Source organism: Phascolarctos cinereus, unplaced genomic scaffold, assembly GCF_003287225.1.
Source record: "Phascolarctos cinereus isolate Bilbo 61053 unplaced genomic scaffold, phaCin_HiC Scaffold_9;HRSCAF=440, whole genome shotgun sequence".
NCBI classification, from domain to species: Eukaryota; Metazoa; Chordata; class Mammalia; order Diprotodontia; family Phascolarctidae; genus Phascolarctos; species Phascolarctos cinereus.
The window spans coordinates 203556837-203572328 of record NW_027556402.1 but is presented as its reverse complement, the minus strand read 5'-3'; the positions used below and the strand labels follow the sequence as shown (position 1 = coordinate 203572328).

At 39.6% G+C, this 15492-nt stretch overlaps 1 protein-coding gene across 7 annotated transcripts in view; it reads right to left on the bottom strand.

Moving 5' to 3' along the window:
• Positions 1 to 15492, bottom strand: part of PTPRA (protein tyrosine phosphatase receptor type A) — a 167683-nt gene that overhangs the window by 37769 nt on the left and 114422 nt on the right. For all 7 annotated transcript variants that reach the window (XM_078148285.1, XM_078148284.1, XM_078148288.1 and 4 more), the window contains 2 exons: positions 4773 to 4851; positions 4103 to 4480 (listed from right to left, as the gene is read on the bottom strand). In XM_078148285.1, the coding sequence (XP_078004411.1) occupies positions 4103 to 4480; positions 4773 to 4851 (457 nt within the window). The remainder of the gene's footprint in view (positions 1 to 4102; positions 4481 to 4772; positions 4852 to 15492) is intronic.

Sequence of the window (15492 nt, the reverse complement as noted above, 5' to 3'; positions counted from 1 at the left end):
CCAAAGGATAATCCAAAGGGAAGGGAAGGAAAGGGAAGGACACTTCCAGAGAGAGAACTGATGAACTCTGAGTACAAAGTGAAGTATAATTTTCTTGCTTTCTTTATTTTTTATTTCTTTATTTATATTTGGTGATATGGCTAATGTGGAAGTACATGTTCATGATTTCACATATATAATTGATATCATATTGCTTGTCTTCTTAGTGGGTGGGAGAGGGCATGGGAGGGAGGGAGAGGATTTGGAACTCAAATTTTTAAAATAAAAGAATGTTAAAAATAAATATAATACTTTTTAAAAAAAGTAGTGGTTAGGTCATATTTCCACAAGGGTTCATTGCCTGGATGATAGGGAAATTTCCATTATCTGGACACTGACTAGAGCTCTCTTTTTGGCCAAAGGGAGAATAGTCAATTTCTTGACTTGCTTTAATTATAGTTATATCCTTCTAAAGGAAGAGGAAGTGACGTTATTTTGGACCTGACTTTTACTAACAGGGAGGAACTTGGCTGCTGAAACAGAAATGATGAGAACCTGAGGAAGACACTTCATGAATAATTGGAAGTTGAGAACAGTGCCCAGGGTGTGATGATTGTGAATAGAACCACACAGGTAACACTGATTAAGTTAAATCTAGTCTCTCTCTTTTTCCTAGGAGACAGAGAGATCAGGGAACTCCCCTTACTAGCCATTTATGGAAAGATAAATGAGCTTCTGTACCTTTTACATAGGACAAAAATGAAACACTTCAAAACCAGAGCGCTTGCTAACTTTCTAGCAGAGATCCTCAAGAATTCCCTCAGGTATTTCAAAAGGAATATCCAGGGACTGATTCTAGCAGGCAACTCTTTCCCAATGAATTCCACAAATATTTACCGAAGCACCTACTACGTGATCAGCACTGAAAATATGTTACAGACTCTGCTCTTTGAGCAGTACACAACACAATTTTAGGTTGGGGATGATAGGGGCACAAATAATTTTGCTCTTTGGCTTCCAACCCTGTACTTAACTGAAATTGCTCTCTCCAAAGTTGCTAGTGATCTCTTAACTGTTAAATTTAATGGTATCTTCCCAGTTCTTATTCTTCTCAACCTCTCTGCAGTATTTGACATTGCTACGTACCCTCTCCTTTCAGATACACACTCCCCTATGGGCACACCACTGCTCTCAATTGTCTTCCTAAATGTTTGACAGCTTCTTCTTTGTCTCCTTTGCAAGCTTACCGTCCCTACCACAATTCCTAATGGTGGGTGTTTCCTAAGCCTCTGATCTGGACTTTCTCCTATTCTCTCTCTCACTCATTTGATGACTTCGCTAGCTCCCACGATTTTAATTATCGCGTCCATATGGATGACTCCCAAATCTATAAATCTAGCCCTGGATCCGTTCCTGAGAGCCTGTAGCACATCTCCAGCTGCCTACTGAGTATTTAAAATTGGATGTCTGATAGGCATTGGACACTCAACATATCCAAAACAGAACTGATGATCTTTCTCTCTCCCCACACTAAACTCACCCTTTTTGTAAACTTCATTATTCCTGTCAAGAGTACTGCCTTTGTTCTGGTCACCCAGGCAAGCAGCCTTAATATTAGACTTGACTTTTCACTCTCCTTGACCTTAAATGTCAAGCCAGTTGCCAAATCTTGCCATTTCTAACTCTGCAAGATCTTTCACATCTGTCCCTTTCTCTCTACCCACATGGCCATCATCCTAATTCAGGCTTTCATGCAATGACCTCCAAATTAATTTCTCTGCCTTAAGTATTTTTCCTCTTCAACTTATATGCGCACACATGTCATTTTTAGGAAAAGCGATTTTCCTAAAGCACAAGTCTGATCATGCTACCTCCCTACTCAATAAACTACAGCAGCTCCCAGTTGTCTCTAGGATTAAATAATCCTATTGGCTTTTACAGCTCTTTCCAAGCTGGCCTCACCCTGCCTTTCCTGCTTTATCATTCAGTGTTCCACTCTTCCACTCTCCTCTCCAACCAACCAGCCCTTGTTGTTCCTCCATTTCCAGGCTTTACAACCAGAACTGACTTCTCCTTACAACTACCTCTTAGAATCCCTGGTTTCCCTCAAAACTCTGTTCAAGCACACTTTCCACAAGAATTATTTCTTGACTCTACCCCCAGCAGTGGCTAGTGCCCCACCCTAATGAGTACTTATCTTCTATGTATTCATTTATATACATATTGTCTCCCCCAGCAGAATACAAGTTCCTCATGGGAGACTTTCATCTTCGTCTTTGTATCCCTAGTACTTAACACAGCGCCTGGCATATAGCAGATGCTTAATAATTGCTTATGGATTAATTGATGATATGAGGAAGAATAATAAGCATAAAGGAGAAGAACAGATAAAGTACCTGAAAGAAGTGCTTTGAGGAAGGAAAAACACTTTCAGTTTTGTGTTGTATGTGGGGAGATGGTAAGGAGGTTGGAATTCAGAGAAGAATTGTAGAACATGTAAGCTTTGCAAGGGAGAAAGTATATAGAGAGAAGAGAAGGCAGCTGAGCAAAGAAACAAGAGAGGCCTGTACCTCTGGCAGGGGTTGGGAACCTGCGGCCTTGAGGCCACATGTGATCTTCTAGGTCCTTGGGTACAGCTTTTTGACTGAGTTCCAAGTTTTACAGAAAAAATTCTTTCATTAAGGGGATTCGTTCCGTGAAGTTTCAATTCAGTCAAAGGGCCACATTTGAGAACCTAGAGGGCCACACATGGCCTCGAGGCCACAGGTTCCCCACCCCTACATGGGGTAGAAAGAGGAGGAAGAGAAGCCAGTAATGGAGACAAGACTGGTTGGGAAGAAAGGTAGGAGTAGCAGCACTATGACAGTGGAATGTCACAAAAGCCATGACATCAAAGATAGATCAAGAGAAGCCATCAAGGATAAGTGAATGCCTATGACTGTAGAGAGGTCAAGGAGGATGAGGACAGAAAAAGTCCACTGTATTTAGGGACATATGTATGAATACTGAAGTCTCTGAGGATGACGGAAGGGGAAGAGACAATGAATGAGACTGAGCCAGGAGTCACAGAGGAGCAACTAGATTGTTAGTTATATGCCAGCAAAGGATAGGAAATGGTGGTATATTTGGATGGCACGAAGTTCAAAGGAAGAGAGGTTGTTGAGTGATGATGGCAGAGGGAAGGCCTGCAGCTGCAGTGGTAAACAGTGAGATACACTGACTAGAAATGTAGTAGATGGACTGAAAGTATTAGAAGGGGGAGCTTGATTAGCTAGAACCTTGTTCTGATGGATAGTTCTAGGAAGAGGGGGAGAAGGGAAGGGAATAGGTACATATTAAGCATCTACTTAATATGGTCCAGGCACTGTGGTAAACACTTTACAAATATGATTGCATTTGATCCTTAAAACAACTCTGGGAAGTAGGTGCTATTGTTATTCCCCCTTTACAGATGAGGAAACTGAGGCAGAGAGCGCTTAAGCGACTTGCCCAGGATCACAGAGTCAGTAAGTGTCTGAGGGAGGATTTGAATTCAGATCTGTCTAGACTCCAGGTCCAGTGCTTTTTCTATCACTGCTATTGTTTTCAGTGAACTAACAGATCTGGCAGAGAAAATGCAAACTGCTTTTTCATGATGGCAGTACTCTAAGGTCTCAGGAAAAGCTTAAGAGAATCTCTGTGGGGCTCTTGGTCTAGGAAACATAAAAAACATTCCTAAGAAATATTGGGTACATCCTTAGTGGACTGAAAATACAAACCTGAGGTATTTAGAGTATTGGGAAAACCATTTGTACAATGAGAGATGTTAAGATGTGAAATCATGATCTCTGGGAATCTTTCTAAAAGAGTTACAATTCTCATTGATTGAGGCTGACTAAAGTAAGGTCCTGCCCAAAGTGGAAGGATGAATGAGATGACCTTCAGGATCCTCTTTCTTTACCCCTCTCATGATTCTATGCTGAGCAGACATTCTGAATATTTCCTAATTTGGTCTTCATTAAATTGTCTTATGCAGTTTGACTTTAATGCCAGAATATCTGCGGTGAGAAAACAAAGGAAGAGGTTTACCTAAAAAGTAAATAAATCCCCAAACACAGAAGAGAACAAAGACCTTTTCTAGTACCTGAAGGGGTGAAGGTATCTGGTGGTGTTACTGCAGTGCTAAAATTCTGCTCCCAGGGTTCTGTCTTGGCATCTGTAAACCCAGGATCAGGAAGCCAAGTTCCATTTGTAGAAAGTGAGGTCACATTAGACTCTGCCACCTCTGTCCTTGTAGTCACATTGATAATAGAGTCTGATGAATTGAGAGTTGTTACGTAAGTCGGTTCCAGAATTACAGGTGGGCTGAGTGTTGGCGTTGTAGAAAGAGAAGTCAACGATGAGTTTGGACTGAAATCCTTAGAGCTCATGGCGTCCCCTTTATCAGGCTCTGTGGTTGATGCTTTAACTGATCTTATAGATGTGGATGAGGTAACTCCTACTGAAGGTGACACTGCAAACACTAAAACACAACGAAATAACACAGCAAGGTCACAACACAGCCACCAAAAGCAAAGCAAAAAGGAGTGGCTGCTATGGCATATGTAGCCCTAGCAGAGATCAGCTGCACAGCTATTTATTATTTAATTGAGGTGGTCTTTCCTACAAGGGACTATTAGCTAAAGAAAGCAGGAAATAGCCTCTTCGTTTAGCCCTTAAAATGAATATTTTAGGTTGGGTTCTTAGCTACATCTTTACTTTAGGAATGAAAGCAAGAGTGCTCAAGATTTACTCAGAAATAAGGGAAGCCTTACCTGTTGTGGCATTGCTGGCACTGAGGCATGTCAGGCCACTGCTGAGAAAAATCAGAAAGAACCAGGAATCCATGTTGATCTGAAAAACAATAAGCCACCTTAGAAGATGTCTCAGGTTAATGTCTCCACATCCCAGTTAACCATCCACAAAGGTGAACTGGAAGTTTATAAACTGGAAGCTACAAAGCCTCCAACAGATGGAAGCCTCAGAATCTAGAGGCAAGACCAGAAAACTGTGGCTACCCTCTGAGACCGAGCCAAGACAGCCACGGAACGGGCAAGATTGTTGCAGCAGTTGTTCTTCCAATGGACAGAGCATGTTGCTAATGAGACTATGGTACTTCTCATACCTCAGCCAGGGGCCAAATGTTAAACGATGTGAGTGAGATAAACCTAGGTCATTCTAATTAGTGTAACATGTTCCAAATAATGTCGTCATAGGAAAAGGGTGGAATGTGCATTGAGACTAGGAAAAGAAGCAAAAATAAGAATATCAATGTTTATCTGGTATACAGTTGCTAGAATACAGAATATAGAACCTGGAGTCTCTTGCATATGCCCCTTTCTTTTCTCCTTTCATTTTGACTCCTTGGTGAACCAATTCAATTCTATATTGTTCACTCTCTTGAATCTTTAGTCACCTTATATCACTGATTATACGGAGCTAAGCCTGTGCTTTGGATCACTCCTACCATTCGTTGACTTTACTCTCTCCTACACATATGCTGCTGAATGAAGGTGGAGAAATTCATGCAAGCTTTCTGACTAGGTCAGAAAATTTATGTTACATAATCTCAACTGGGCCCTAACTGCATCTAGGCAATCCTACTATACCTCCCTTACTGATTCACTATCCCATTCTCTACAGCAGCTCTTCCCAAACCTCTTCATCCTTCCTCAAATCTCCATCTGCCCTCACTCTCTCAGCTGAGAACCTTGTTTCATATTTTACAGAAAGAACTGAGCCTCTGAACTCCCTCTTTTCCCCTCTTCCTCATCTCCTATCACTCGAGTGCCTTCTTCCACTGTCTCCTCCTTCACCCATGTCTCACAAGATGAAGTGGCCTTACTCCTTACCAAGGCCCACCCCTCTACTTGTTCAAGTTATCTCATTCCATCCATCTTCTCTATCACATTGCCCCTTCTATTGTCCCTTCTTTCATTTATTTTCATCTCTTCCTTTCTACTGGCTCATTTTCTACTGTTTACAAACAGATCCACGTCTACTCTAACCTGAAAAAAAACTCTCACTTCGTTCTTCTATCTCTGTTACCTATTGCCTGATGTCTTGTGCCCTTTGTAGTTAAACTCCTTGAAAAGGCTATTTACAATTGATGCCTCCACTTTCTCTCCTCTCATTTTCTTCTCAAGCCCTTACAATTTGTCTTCTGACCTTATTATTCCACTGAATTGCTCTCTCTGAAGTTACTACTGATCTCTTAGTTGCCAAATCCAATGACCTTTTCTCAATCCTCATTCTCTCCTTGACCTCTTTGCTTCCTTTGAAATTGCTGATCACTCTCTCCTTCTTGATACTCTCTTTTCTTTTGGGACACTACTCTTTCTTGGTTCTCCTACCTATCTGAAGTGTCCCTCAGGGTTCTGTCCTGAGTACTCTTCTCTTCCCCCTTTATGCTACTTCACTTGGTGATCTCATCATCTTCCATGGATTTAATTACCCTCTTTATGCTGAGGATTCTCAAATCTACCTTTCCTACCCTCTGTACTGACCTCTAATCTCACATTTCCAACTGCCTTTCACACATCTCAAATTGGATGTACAGCAGACATCTTAAACTCAATATGTCCAGAAAAGAACTCATTATTTTCCCCCCCAAATCCTCCCCCACTCCTGCCTTCCCTATTACTCTAGAGGACAATATCCTCCCAGTCTCCCAAGTTTGCAACATAGGAGTTATTCACTCCTCTCCCGTATCCAAGTTGTTGCCAAGGATCTGCTGGTTTCACCTTTGCAATATCTATCAAATTACACCCCTCCCCCCAACACTGCCACAGCTCTAGTGCAGGCCCCCGTCACCTCATGCCTGGACTACTGCAATAGCCTGCTGGTGGGTCTTCATGCCATAAGTCTCCACCCATAGTCCATCCAAAATCCTCTGTCTGGTGTTCAAAGTTCTTCATAACCTGGCCCCTGCTGCCCAATTTTCCAGTATTCTTACACTTTACATCTCTCTTCACTGACATACTCTGCACTCCAGTGACACTGGCCTCCTTCCTTCTTAGAATAAGACACGTCACTCCCACCTCCAGGCATTTTCACTGGCTGCTCCCCAGGCCTGGAGTGCTCTGTCACCTCATCTAGGCTTCCTGGCTCCCTTCAAACCCCAGCTAAAATCTCATCTTCTATGGGAAGCCATTCCCAATCCCTCTCCATTTTCGTGCCTTCCCTCTGTTGATTTTTCCAATTATCCTGCATGTAGCTTATTTTTACATAGATGTTCGCACGTTATTACATGTTTCCATTAGAAAGCAAGCTCCTTGGGATCAGGGGATGTCTTTTCCTTTTCTTTGTATCCTCAGTACTTAGCATAGCACCTGGCAAATAGAAAGCACTTAATGTTTAATGTGTGACCCAAGTTCAAATCTGGCCATGGACACTTACTAGCTGTGTGACCCTGGGCAAGTCACTTAACCCCATTTGCCTCAGTTTCCTCACTGTAAAATGAGCTAGAGAAGAAAATGGCAAACCACTCCAGTATCTTTGCCAAGAAAACTCCAAATGCAGTCATGAAGAGTTAGACACGACTGAAAATGACTGAACAACAATAAAGGGATTGAGACAGGACCTCTGATTTCACTGGTATAGGGAACCTCTGGGAAAGGTAACTTCCTGTACTACTGCAGATTGATGCCTTTTCTGCAATTTATAGTGTTAGGTAGTATGACTTACCAGTCATACAGCCAGTATATATCAGCCAAGTCTCCCTGATTTCAAGACCAGCTCCCTATCCTTTATATTAATATAGTCCAAGGGAAAGGGCTTCCTGATTGACAGTATTCTGGTCTGGCATAGTGCAAAGAGTCTCAGATTTGAACTTAGAAGGACTGTGCTCAAATGCTGGCAAACAGGGGCAAGTCACCTGATCTCTTTTGAGCCTCGCTATCTTCATCTGTAATGTGTGGATCATAATACTGGTGCTATCACTATTTCAAAGGGTTGTTGTGAGGATCCAATGAGGTAATGCAAGTACTTTGTAAACCATTAAGCTCTCTCTATAAGCTCCTCTGTTAGAATAAAGGGCTCTTCATTCTTTCTCCTGGGCTATATCTATTGCTTTTATATCATCCACCTAGTGGCACAGGATGAACTTTCCATATAATAAATTGGAAGCTAGTCATAGTAGTTGTGAGTTAATCTCCACCCCCAATCTCCTTCAGGATCAGAGGCAGCAGGAAACAAGCTCTGAATGACGAATGACATCTATACCAACCTGTTCTAATATGTGAGTTAGGAGGTATCTTGTATTAAGAGGTAGCATGGCAGAGTGGTTATACAGTGATGGATTTGGAGTCAGGTAGATATGGGTTCAAGTCCTACCTCTGACACATGAGCTGTGTGACCCTGGGTTAAGCTCTCAGTGCCCCAGGCAACTGTAGAAGGCTAGAAGTTACAGAAACATGGAAGGTTTGCATTGGTGAAGAAAGCTTCCACAGGGGAGGGAAGAACCCCACACTGATGAAATCATACATTTGGTCAAGGGAAAGAAGGCATCTTGCATCATGGTTATTTTACAAATTTGCCCAAATTTCCACTCATCTATAAGCACCACATAGGCAGGAACCCTGTAATAGCTAAGCTTTGTATCTTGACATACAGTAGGTACTTATATCATAATTTCTTAACTTGAATAAGGATATGTCAAAGGTTGTAAGCATTCATTTGAAACAAAATACTGGCCTTTTGGGGAATATGGGGGTTAGTTACATAACAATGATATTTTCCCCCTCCTCTCTCCAATGTGATGCTCCTGAGGTTATAATATTTGGGTCTAATTCTAAGCTATTTTTGTTTCTCCTTAAGCCTCAAAAGATCCTTTCCCCTTGCTCTTCATTCTCTATGTTTTTGCTTAAGCCTCAAAAGATCTTTTTTCCTTGCTCTTCATTCTCTCTCTCTCTTCCCCACCCCCCCAGTCTTCTGGGCACTAGATGCTAGAGGCTATTAAAGGCATTGCTTTATGATTTTTATGGACTGTGTGTACCTCTTACCTCCTGTATTAAGAAATAAAAGTTGACTATGTAGTCATTCTGACACTTCTTTAAGCAACAATGAACTGATCAATGATTGATGTAATTCTATATTTCAGGAGAACCTAAGTGAATTTGGACATTCATCATTTAGGAAAAAAAAACTTTTGTAATTCACAAACCTGTGGCAATATTGGCTGTAGAAGAGTACATCTGTGGCAAGAAATGAGAGATGAGTCATGCAATGTGGGAAGTTTCCCTGCTTTGTGTGACACAATGGAAATCACATATTGTACCCCACCCTATCTCCACAGCTCGAGTCTCAGTATGGCAAAGTTTTCCAAACTGCAGAGCATCCTCCCCTGCCCTCCACCACTCCTCCACCCCTACTGTTAAGGGGAAAAGAGAAGTGGAGGCACGTGAAGCAAAGGCCAAAGTTACTGGATATTTCCAGTACAAAGTCCAATAAATATACCCATTTTATTTTTAACTATGAAAACAAAGTTAAACTCAGTGAAAATAAAATCAGGACTAACATGGAGAACTCATTTCAACTAAGAGGGAATAGTGTACAGAGATTATTTAATACAAATGTTTAAAACTAAAAATTGTATTCTATTCTGGCTATGAGTGAATAAAGAATTCTATTCTTTGTCAAAAAAGGATACTAATGTTATTACTTATTTGTAACACTATATTTGTGTAAAACAGTTTTCTGCTATGATTGTTTTAAAGAAAAAACATCTGATTAGCAATTGAAAAAGAGCGACAGTTATGTGGCACAGTGAATAGAGGACCTGGCCTGGAGTGAGGAAGACCTGAGTTCAGATCCAACCTGTGTGACCCTGAGCTCATCACTCAACCCTGTTCACCTCAGTTTCCTCATCTGTAAAATGAGCTACAGAAGGAAATAGCATACCTCTCCAATATCTTCGCCAAGGAAACCTCAAATAGGGTCATGAAGAGTTGGATATGACTGAAACAACTAACCAACAGCAATTGAAAAAGAATTATAAAAGCAGCAGTATCATCAATGATACCATGTTTTGAGAAACTCTGTACTTGAAATAAAAAAGTCCACACCCCCAATCATATTAACAATATTATTATGGCTACTATTTTTATAAGTTGTAAATATGAAAATAGTAAAGCATTTTAAATCAGCAAATAGCCATGTATTTTTTACCATATGTTTAAATTTTTATGTTGTTATACAGTTAAAATAAATTCTTAATTTTATTTGAAAACAATATAAGCTAAGAAAATTATTTGCATAGTTTTATGAAAAGCATGGAGCAGGGCCTCCACTAGATCCATATATTTAATCAGCTGCCAAGTTTTTCTACCTCCATTATATCTCTTATATTTCTTGCCTTCTCTCCAGTCATACAGATGTCTTTACCCCTTCATCACCTTAGGGTAGCTCTCAATCACACCATCCCTTAACTTTCTGTCACTTAATAATCTTCAAATCTGAGTAATCTCTAACTCTAATTTATCTACTCAGACCCCTGGACTCCTGAACATCACTGGAGGAAATAATGAAATTGTACTAATTTCCCTCAAAAGTTTATGCTGCGTAATTCCAGCTGGACTCTCACTGACATGATAATTCTTCTATTAGACAAAGCTTATCTAGCACATTTCCTCCTGTGACTTCTGAACTTCGTCCTTTTAAGGCTTTTGCCACATTTATTTGTTTAAAAATAAATTTGTGTTGATATTTTGTTTTGTATTACTTGTATTTCCCAGTACAGCCCTCTGTCATCCCCTTCCATAGAGCCATCCTTAATTTTTCTTTTATACAAACACAGGTTTTTCAATGATTTTTTTTGTTTTTATGTCACCTTGGTTTCCCCCTTGTTTTCTTCCTTCTACCCCCTTCCCACAAAGTCATTCCACATAATGATTTTTTAAAGAAAAAAATATAAAGAGGAAGAAAAAAGAAAATCTTGCAAAACAATTTTTAAAATCTAGCAATACATCAAAAAAAAAATCTGACATTTGCAGTGGTCCACATCCATGGATCCCTTTCCACAACCTCTTCAAAAGGATGGAGAAAAGTGTCTTCTCATATCTCTATGGAATTAAGTTTGATCTTTGTAATTTTGCAACATCCATTTTCAATTTTTTTTTTTAAAGACTGATATTCCTATCTTGTACAAGCTGGAAGTGAAGGAGCTATTTACCAGACCTAATCCCATTACTGATTGGCATAGAAACTTCAGCCTGCTCCATATCTAATCTGGGCTATTTTGCTGCCTCTTAGGCAATCTGGGGGCTACTCTTAAGGGCTCACCATACTGATGCCACACATAGTTTGGACACCTGATCAGCTCAGTCCACTGCAGCTCAAAATTCTCAGATTCAAGAGCCACATCAGCCTCAATTGCCAAGTAGCCTGGACTACAGTTGTGTGCTACCATGTCTGACTCATTTAAAATTATTCTGTGTTGGTTGTTGCATTAGTTCATAAGTCTATCTGTATTTATCATATTTGTTGTTTCTTATTGCACAATAATATTATTCCATTATGTTCTTCTACCACAATTTTTTGAGCCAATCCTCAAATCAAAAGGCTTCTATTTTGTTTCTAATTCCTTGTTACAGTGAAAATGCTGCTATAGCTATTTTGGTGTATATGGAAATATAAATAGAAAATATTTTTAATTTACATAAATATAAATATTTTGGTGTATATGGAAACTTTCTTTTTGTCAGTGATCTCCTTGTGCTAGGTAAATACCTAGCAATGGAATCTCTAGCCATTTTTTGGTCTGACTTCAAACTGCTTTCCTGTATTATTATACTAATTAATAGTTCCCCCAACAATGCATTAAAATGCCCATCTTTCCACAACCTGCAATATAAAATATTCTCATCTTTTGCCATCTTTGCCAATTTGCTCTGTGCAACCATCCTTTACAACAAAAGGGAAAAAAGAAGGAAAAAAGCAGCAAAACTAACCCAACACATCAGAAAATTCCCTCACCTCCACAGAGGAAAGAAATGCCTTTTCATCTCTTTCTTTGGAATCATGCTTGATCACTACACACTTGGTGACAGCATTTAGTTTCAATCCCGCCCCTCCCCCATTTATATTGTTGCAATCATTGTGTATATTGTTTTCCTGGGTTTGGAATCAATTCTTATACGTCTTCCCATCGCTTCTCTGCATTTACCACATACATTGTTTCTTACAACACAGTAATATTCCACTATAATCATGTTAATTTAGCTGCGTTATCCTCTTGGAGCTGCAGCAGACTGAGCTGATTAGGTGTCCAAACTATGTATAGCATCAATATGGTGAAGCTACTGTCACCTCAAAGCTGCTAGCTAGCTCTGCAAGTGAGCATCAGGGTTAATGGTTAAATAGCAAGGCATGTAGCACCTTTATAAAAACCTGTCTCAAGGCACTGTCTAGAATCATGCCACAGTCTATCCCAGCTTTTCAGGGTTAATACTATGATTACAGATGGTTCATGGATTGAGAGTTAGAAAAGCCATCCAGTACATGTAGAGAAGAAGGATGACTGGGCACCTCCATCTTCTCCTTAGGAGACATAAATGCTGATCTTCCTAATACACACGAGGATTGCTTTAACCCAGAGAGGTCCAGTAGAGCTGCTTCTAGGTGACTGGGAATGAATGGATCCTTTGTCTAGTGCTCACTTTCCTCAGGGAATTGGACTAGTGGGCCTCTAAGGTTCTTTGCAGCTCTTAATCTATGATTCTATGATCCTATGTGCAATAACTTATTTAGCCTTTTTTTTTTTTTGCTTTTTGGTGAGGCAACTGGGGTTAAGTGACTTTTGCCCAGGGTCACACAGCTAGTAAGTGTTAAGTGTCTGAGGCTGGATTTGAACTCAGGTCCTCCTAACTCCCAGGCCAGAGCTCTATTCAGTGCACCACCTAGCTGCCCCATATTTAGCCATTTCTCAATCCATATCTAGCCCTAATTCCAATCCCCACCATTCCTTTCACTCCCCTCCCACCTCTCATCTTGTGGATTACTCTCCCCCTCTCTTTCCATTCTTCTCTTAAGAGCAAGACATAATAGAACCACTTACAGGTCTTGTCTAAATAGACTCCCTCTATGACCTCTGATGATGATAGGGTTCAGAGAAGCCACATGTATTATCTTCTCATATTTGAATATAAGTAGTTTATCCTTGTTTACTCAATTGTCATTGTTCATTCATGTTTACCATTTTATGTTTCTCTTAATGCCTGTGTTTGAATATCAAAGTTTCTATTTAGCTCTAGTCTTTTAATCAAGAATGTTTGGAAATAAAACCATTCTGGAGAGCAATTTGGAACTATGCCCAAAGAACTATAAAACTGTGCATACCCTTTGATCTAGCAATACTGCTACTAGGTCTGTATTCCAAAGAGATCATAAAAAAGGGAAAAGGACCCACATGCACAAAAATATTTATAGCAGCTCTTTTTGTGCTGGCAAAGAATTGGAAACTGAAGGGATGCCCATCAACTGGGGACCATCTGAACAAGTTGTGGAATATGAATGTAATGGCATACTGTTGTGCTATAAGAAATGATGAGCAGTCAGATTTCAGAAAAACCTGGAAAGACTTACATGAACTGATGCTGAGTGAAGTAAGCAGAACCAGGAGAACACTGTACATAGTAGCAGCAACACTGTGTCTAAGCATCAACTCTAAGTGTAAGACAATTCCAGAAGACTCATGATGGAAAATGCTATCCACATCCAGAGAAAGAACTATGGAATCTGAATACAGATTGAAGCTACTGCTTCTTCTCTCTTTTACATTTCTTTCTCATTTTGTTCTGATTTTTCTTTCACAATATGACTAATGTGGAAATATGTTTAATATGATTGTACATGTATAGCCTATATCAGATTGCTTGCCGTCTTGGGGAAGGGAGAGGGGAAGAGAGAGGGAGAAAAAAATTTTGAGACTCAAAATCTTATAAAAGTGAATGTTGAAAACTATCTTTACATGTAATTGGAAAACATAAAATACTGCTAAGTGAAAAAAAGCACCCACATGTACAAAAATATTTATAGCAGCCCTTTTCATGGTGGCAAAATATTAGAAATTGAGGAGATGCTCATCAATTGGGGAATGGCTGAACAAGCTGTGGTATATGAATGTAATGGAATACTATTGTACAATAAGAAATGATGAACACGCAGATTTCAGAAAATTCTGGAAAGACCTGTATGAATTGATGCAAAGTGAAATGAGCAGAACCAGGAAAACATTGTGCACAGTATCAGCAACATTGTGTGATGATCAACTATGTGACTCAGCTTTTCTCAGCCACACAATGATTCAAGACAAGTACAAAGGACTCACAAAAGAAAATGCGATCCATATCCAGGTAAAGAACTCATGGATTCTGAATGAAGATTGAAGCTTTTTTTTCACTTACTTTATTCTTTCTTGTGTTTTTTAAAAAATCTTTCTTCTTTCACAACTGTGACCAATATGGAAATATTTTTTACATGATAGCACATGTATAAACTATATCAAATTGCTTACCATTTTGAGAAGAGGGGAGGGAAGGGGAAGGAGAGAGGGAGGAGGAAAATATGAAACTCAAAATCTTGTAAAAATGAATACTAAAAATTTTCTTAACATATAACCAGGGAAAAATATTATTTAAAAAAAATGTTTGGAAGTTCTCTGTTTCATTAAAGATCCATTTTTCTCCTTGTAGTATTATACTTAGTTTTGACATATGTTTATTCTTGGCTGTAACCTGATAAGCTTTCCCTGCTGGAATACTGTATTTCAAGTTTTCCTTTCCCTTAAATTGGTGGCTGCTAAATTGTGTGTGATCCTGACTATGGTTCTTCAATACTTGTATTCTTTCTTCCTGGCTACATTCAGTACTACTCTTTGACTTGAAAGCTCTCTATTTCGGCTATGATGTTCCTGGGAGTTTTCATTTTGGGGTTTCTTTCAGGAGTTCACTGGTGGGTTCTTTTTATTTCTACTTTGCCCTCTGGTTCTAAGAGATCTGGGCAGTTTTTGTTGTTAATGTCATTTAAATAGTCCAATGAATCTTAACTTTTTTTTCCCTTCATGATCTATTTTCCAAGTCAGCTGTTTTTGCTATGAGATACTTTTACATTTTCTGTTTTTTGTCTTTGTTTTAATATTTCTTGTTAGCTCATAGTATTACTGACTTCTACTTGGTCCTCTCTAATTTTGAAGGAGTTTGTTGATTGAGCAAGGCTTTGTACCTCTTATGGCAAGCTTGAATTCTCTCTCTCTCTTTTTTTTTTTTTGTTTGGGCAATGGGGGCTAAGTGACTTGCCCAGTCACACAGCTAGTAAGTGTTATGTGTCTGAGGCCAGATTTGAACTCAGGTCCTCCTGAATCCAGGGCCAGTGCTCTATCCATTGCATCGTCACCTAGCTGCCCCTTGAATTCTCTTTCCAGGTGACTGATATTGGAACAACCTTCCTTAATTTTTGTTGGCATGGTTGACTACAAGTGTGGGATATTACATATTCTAT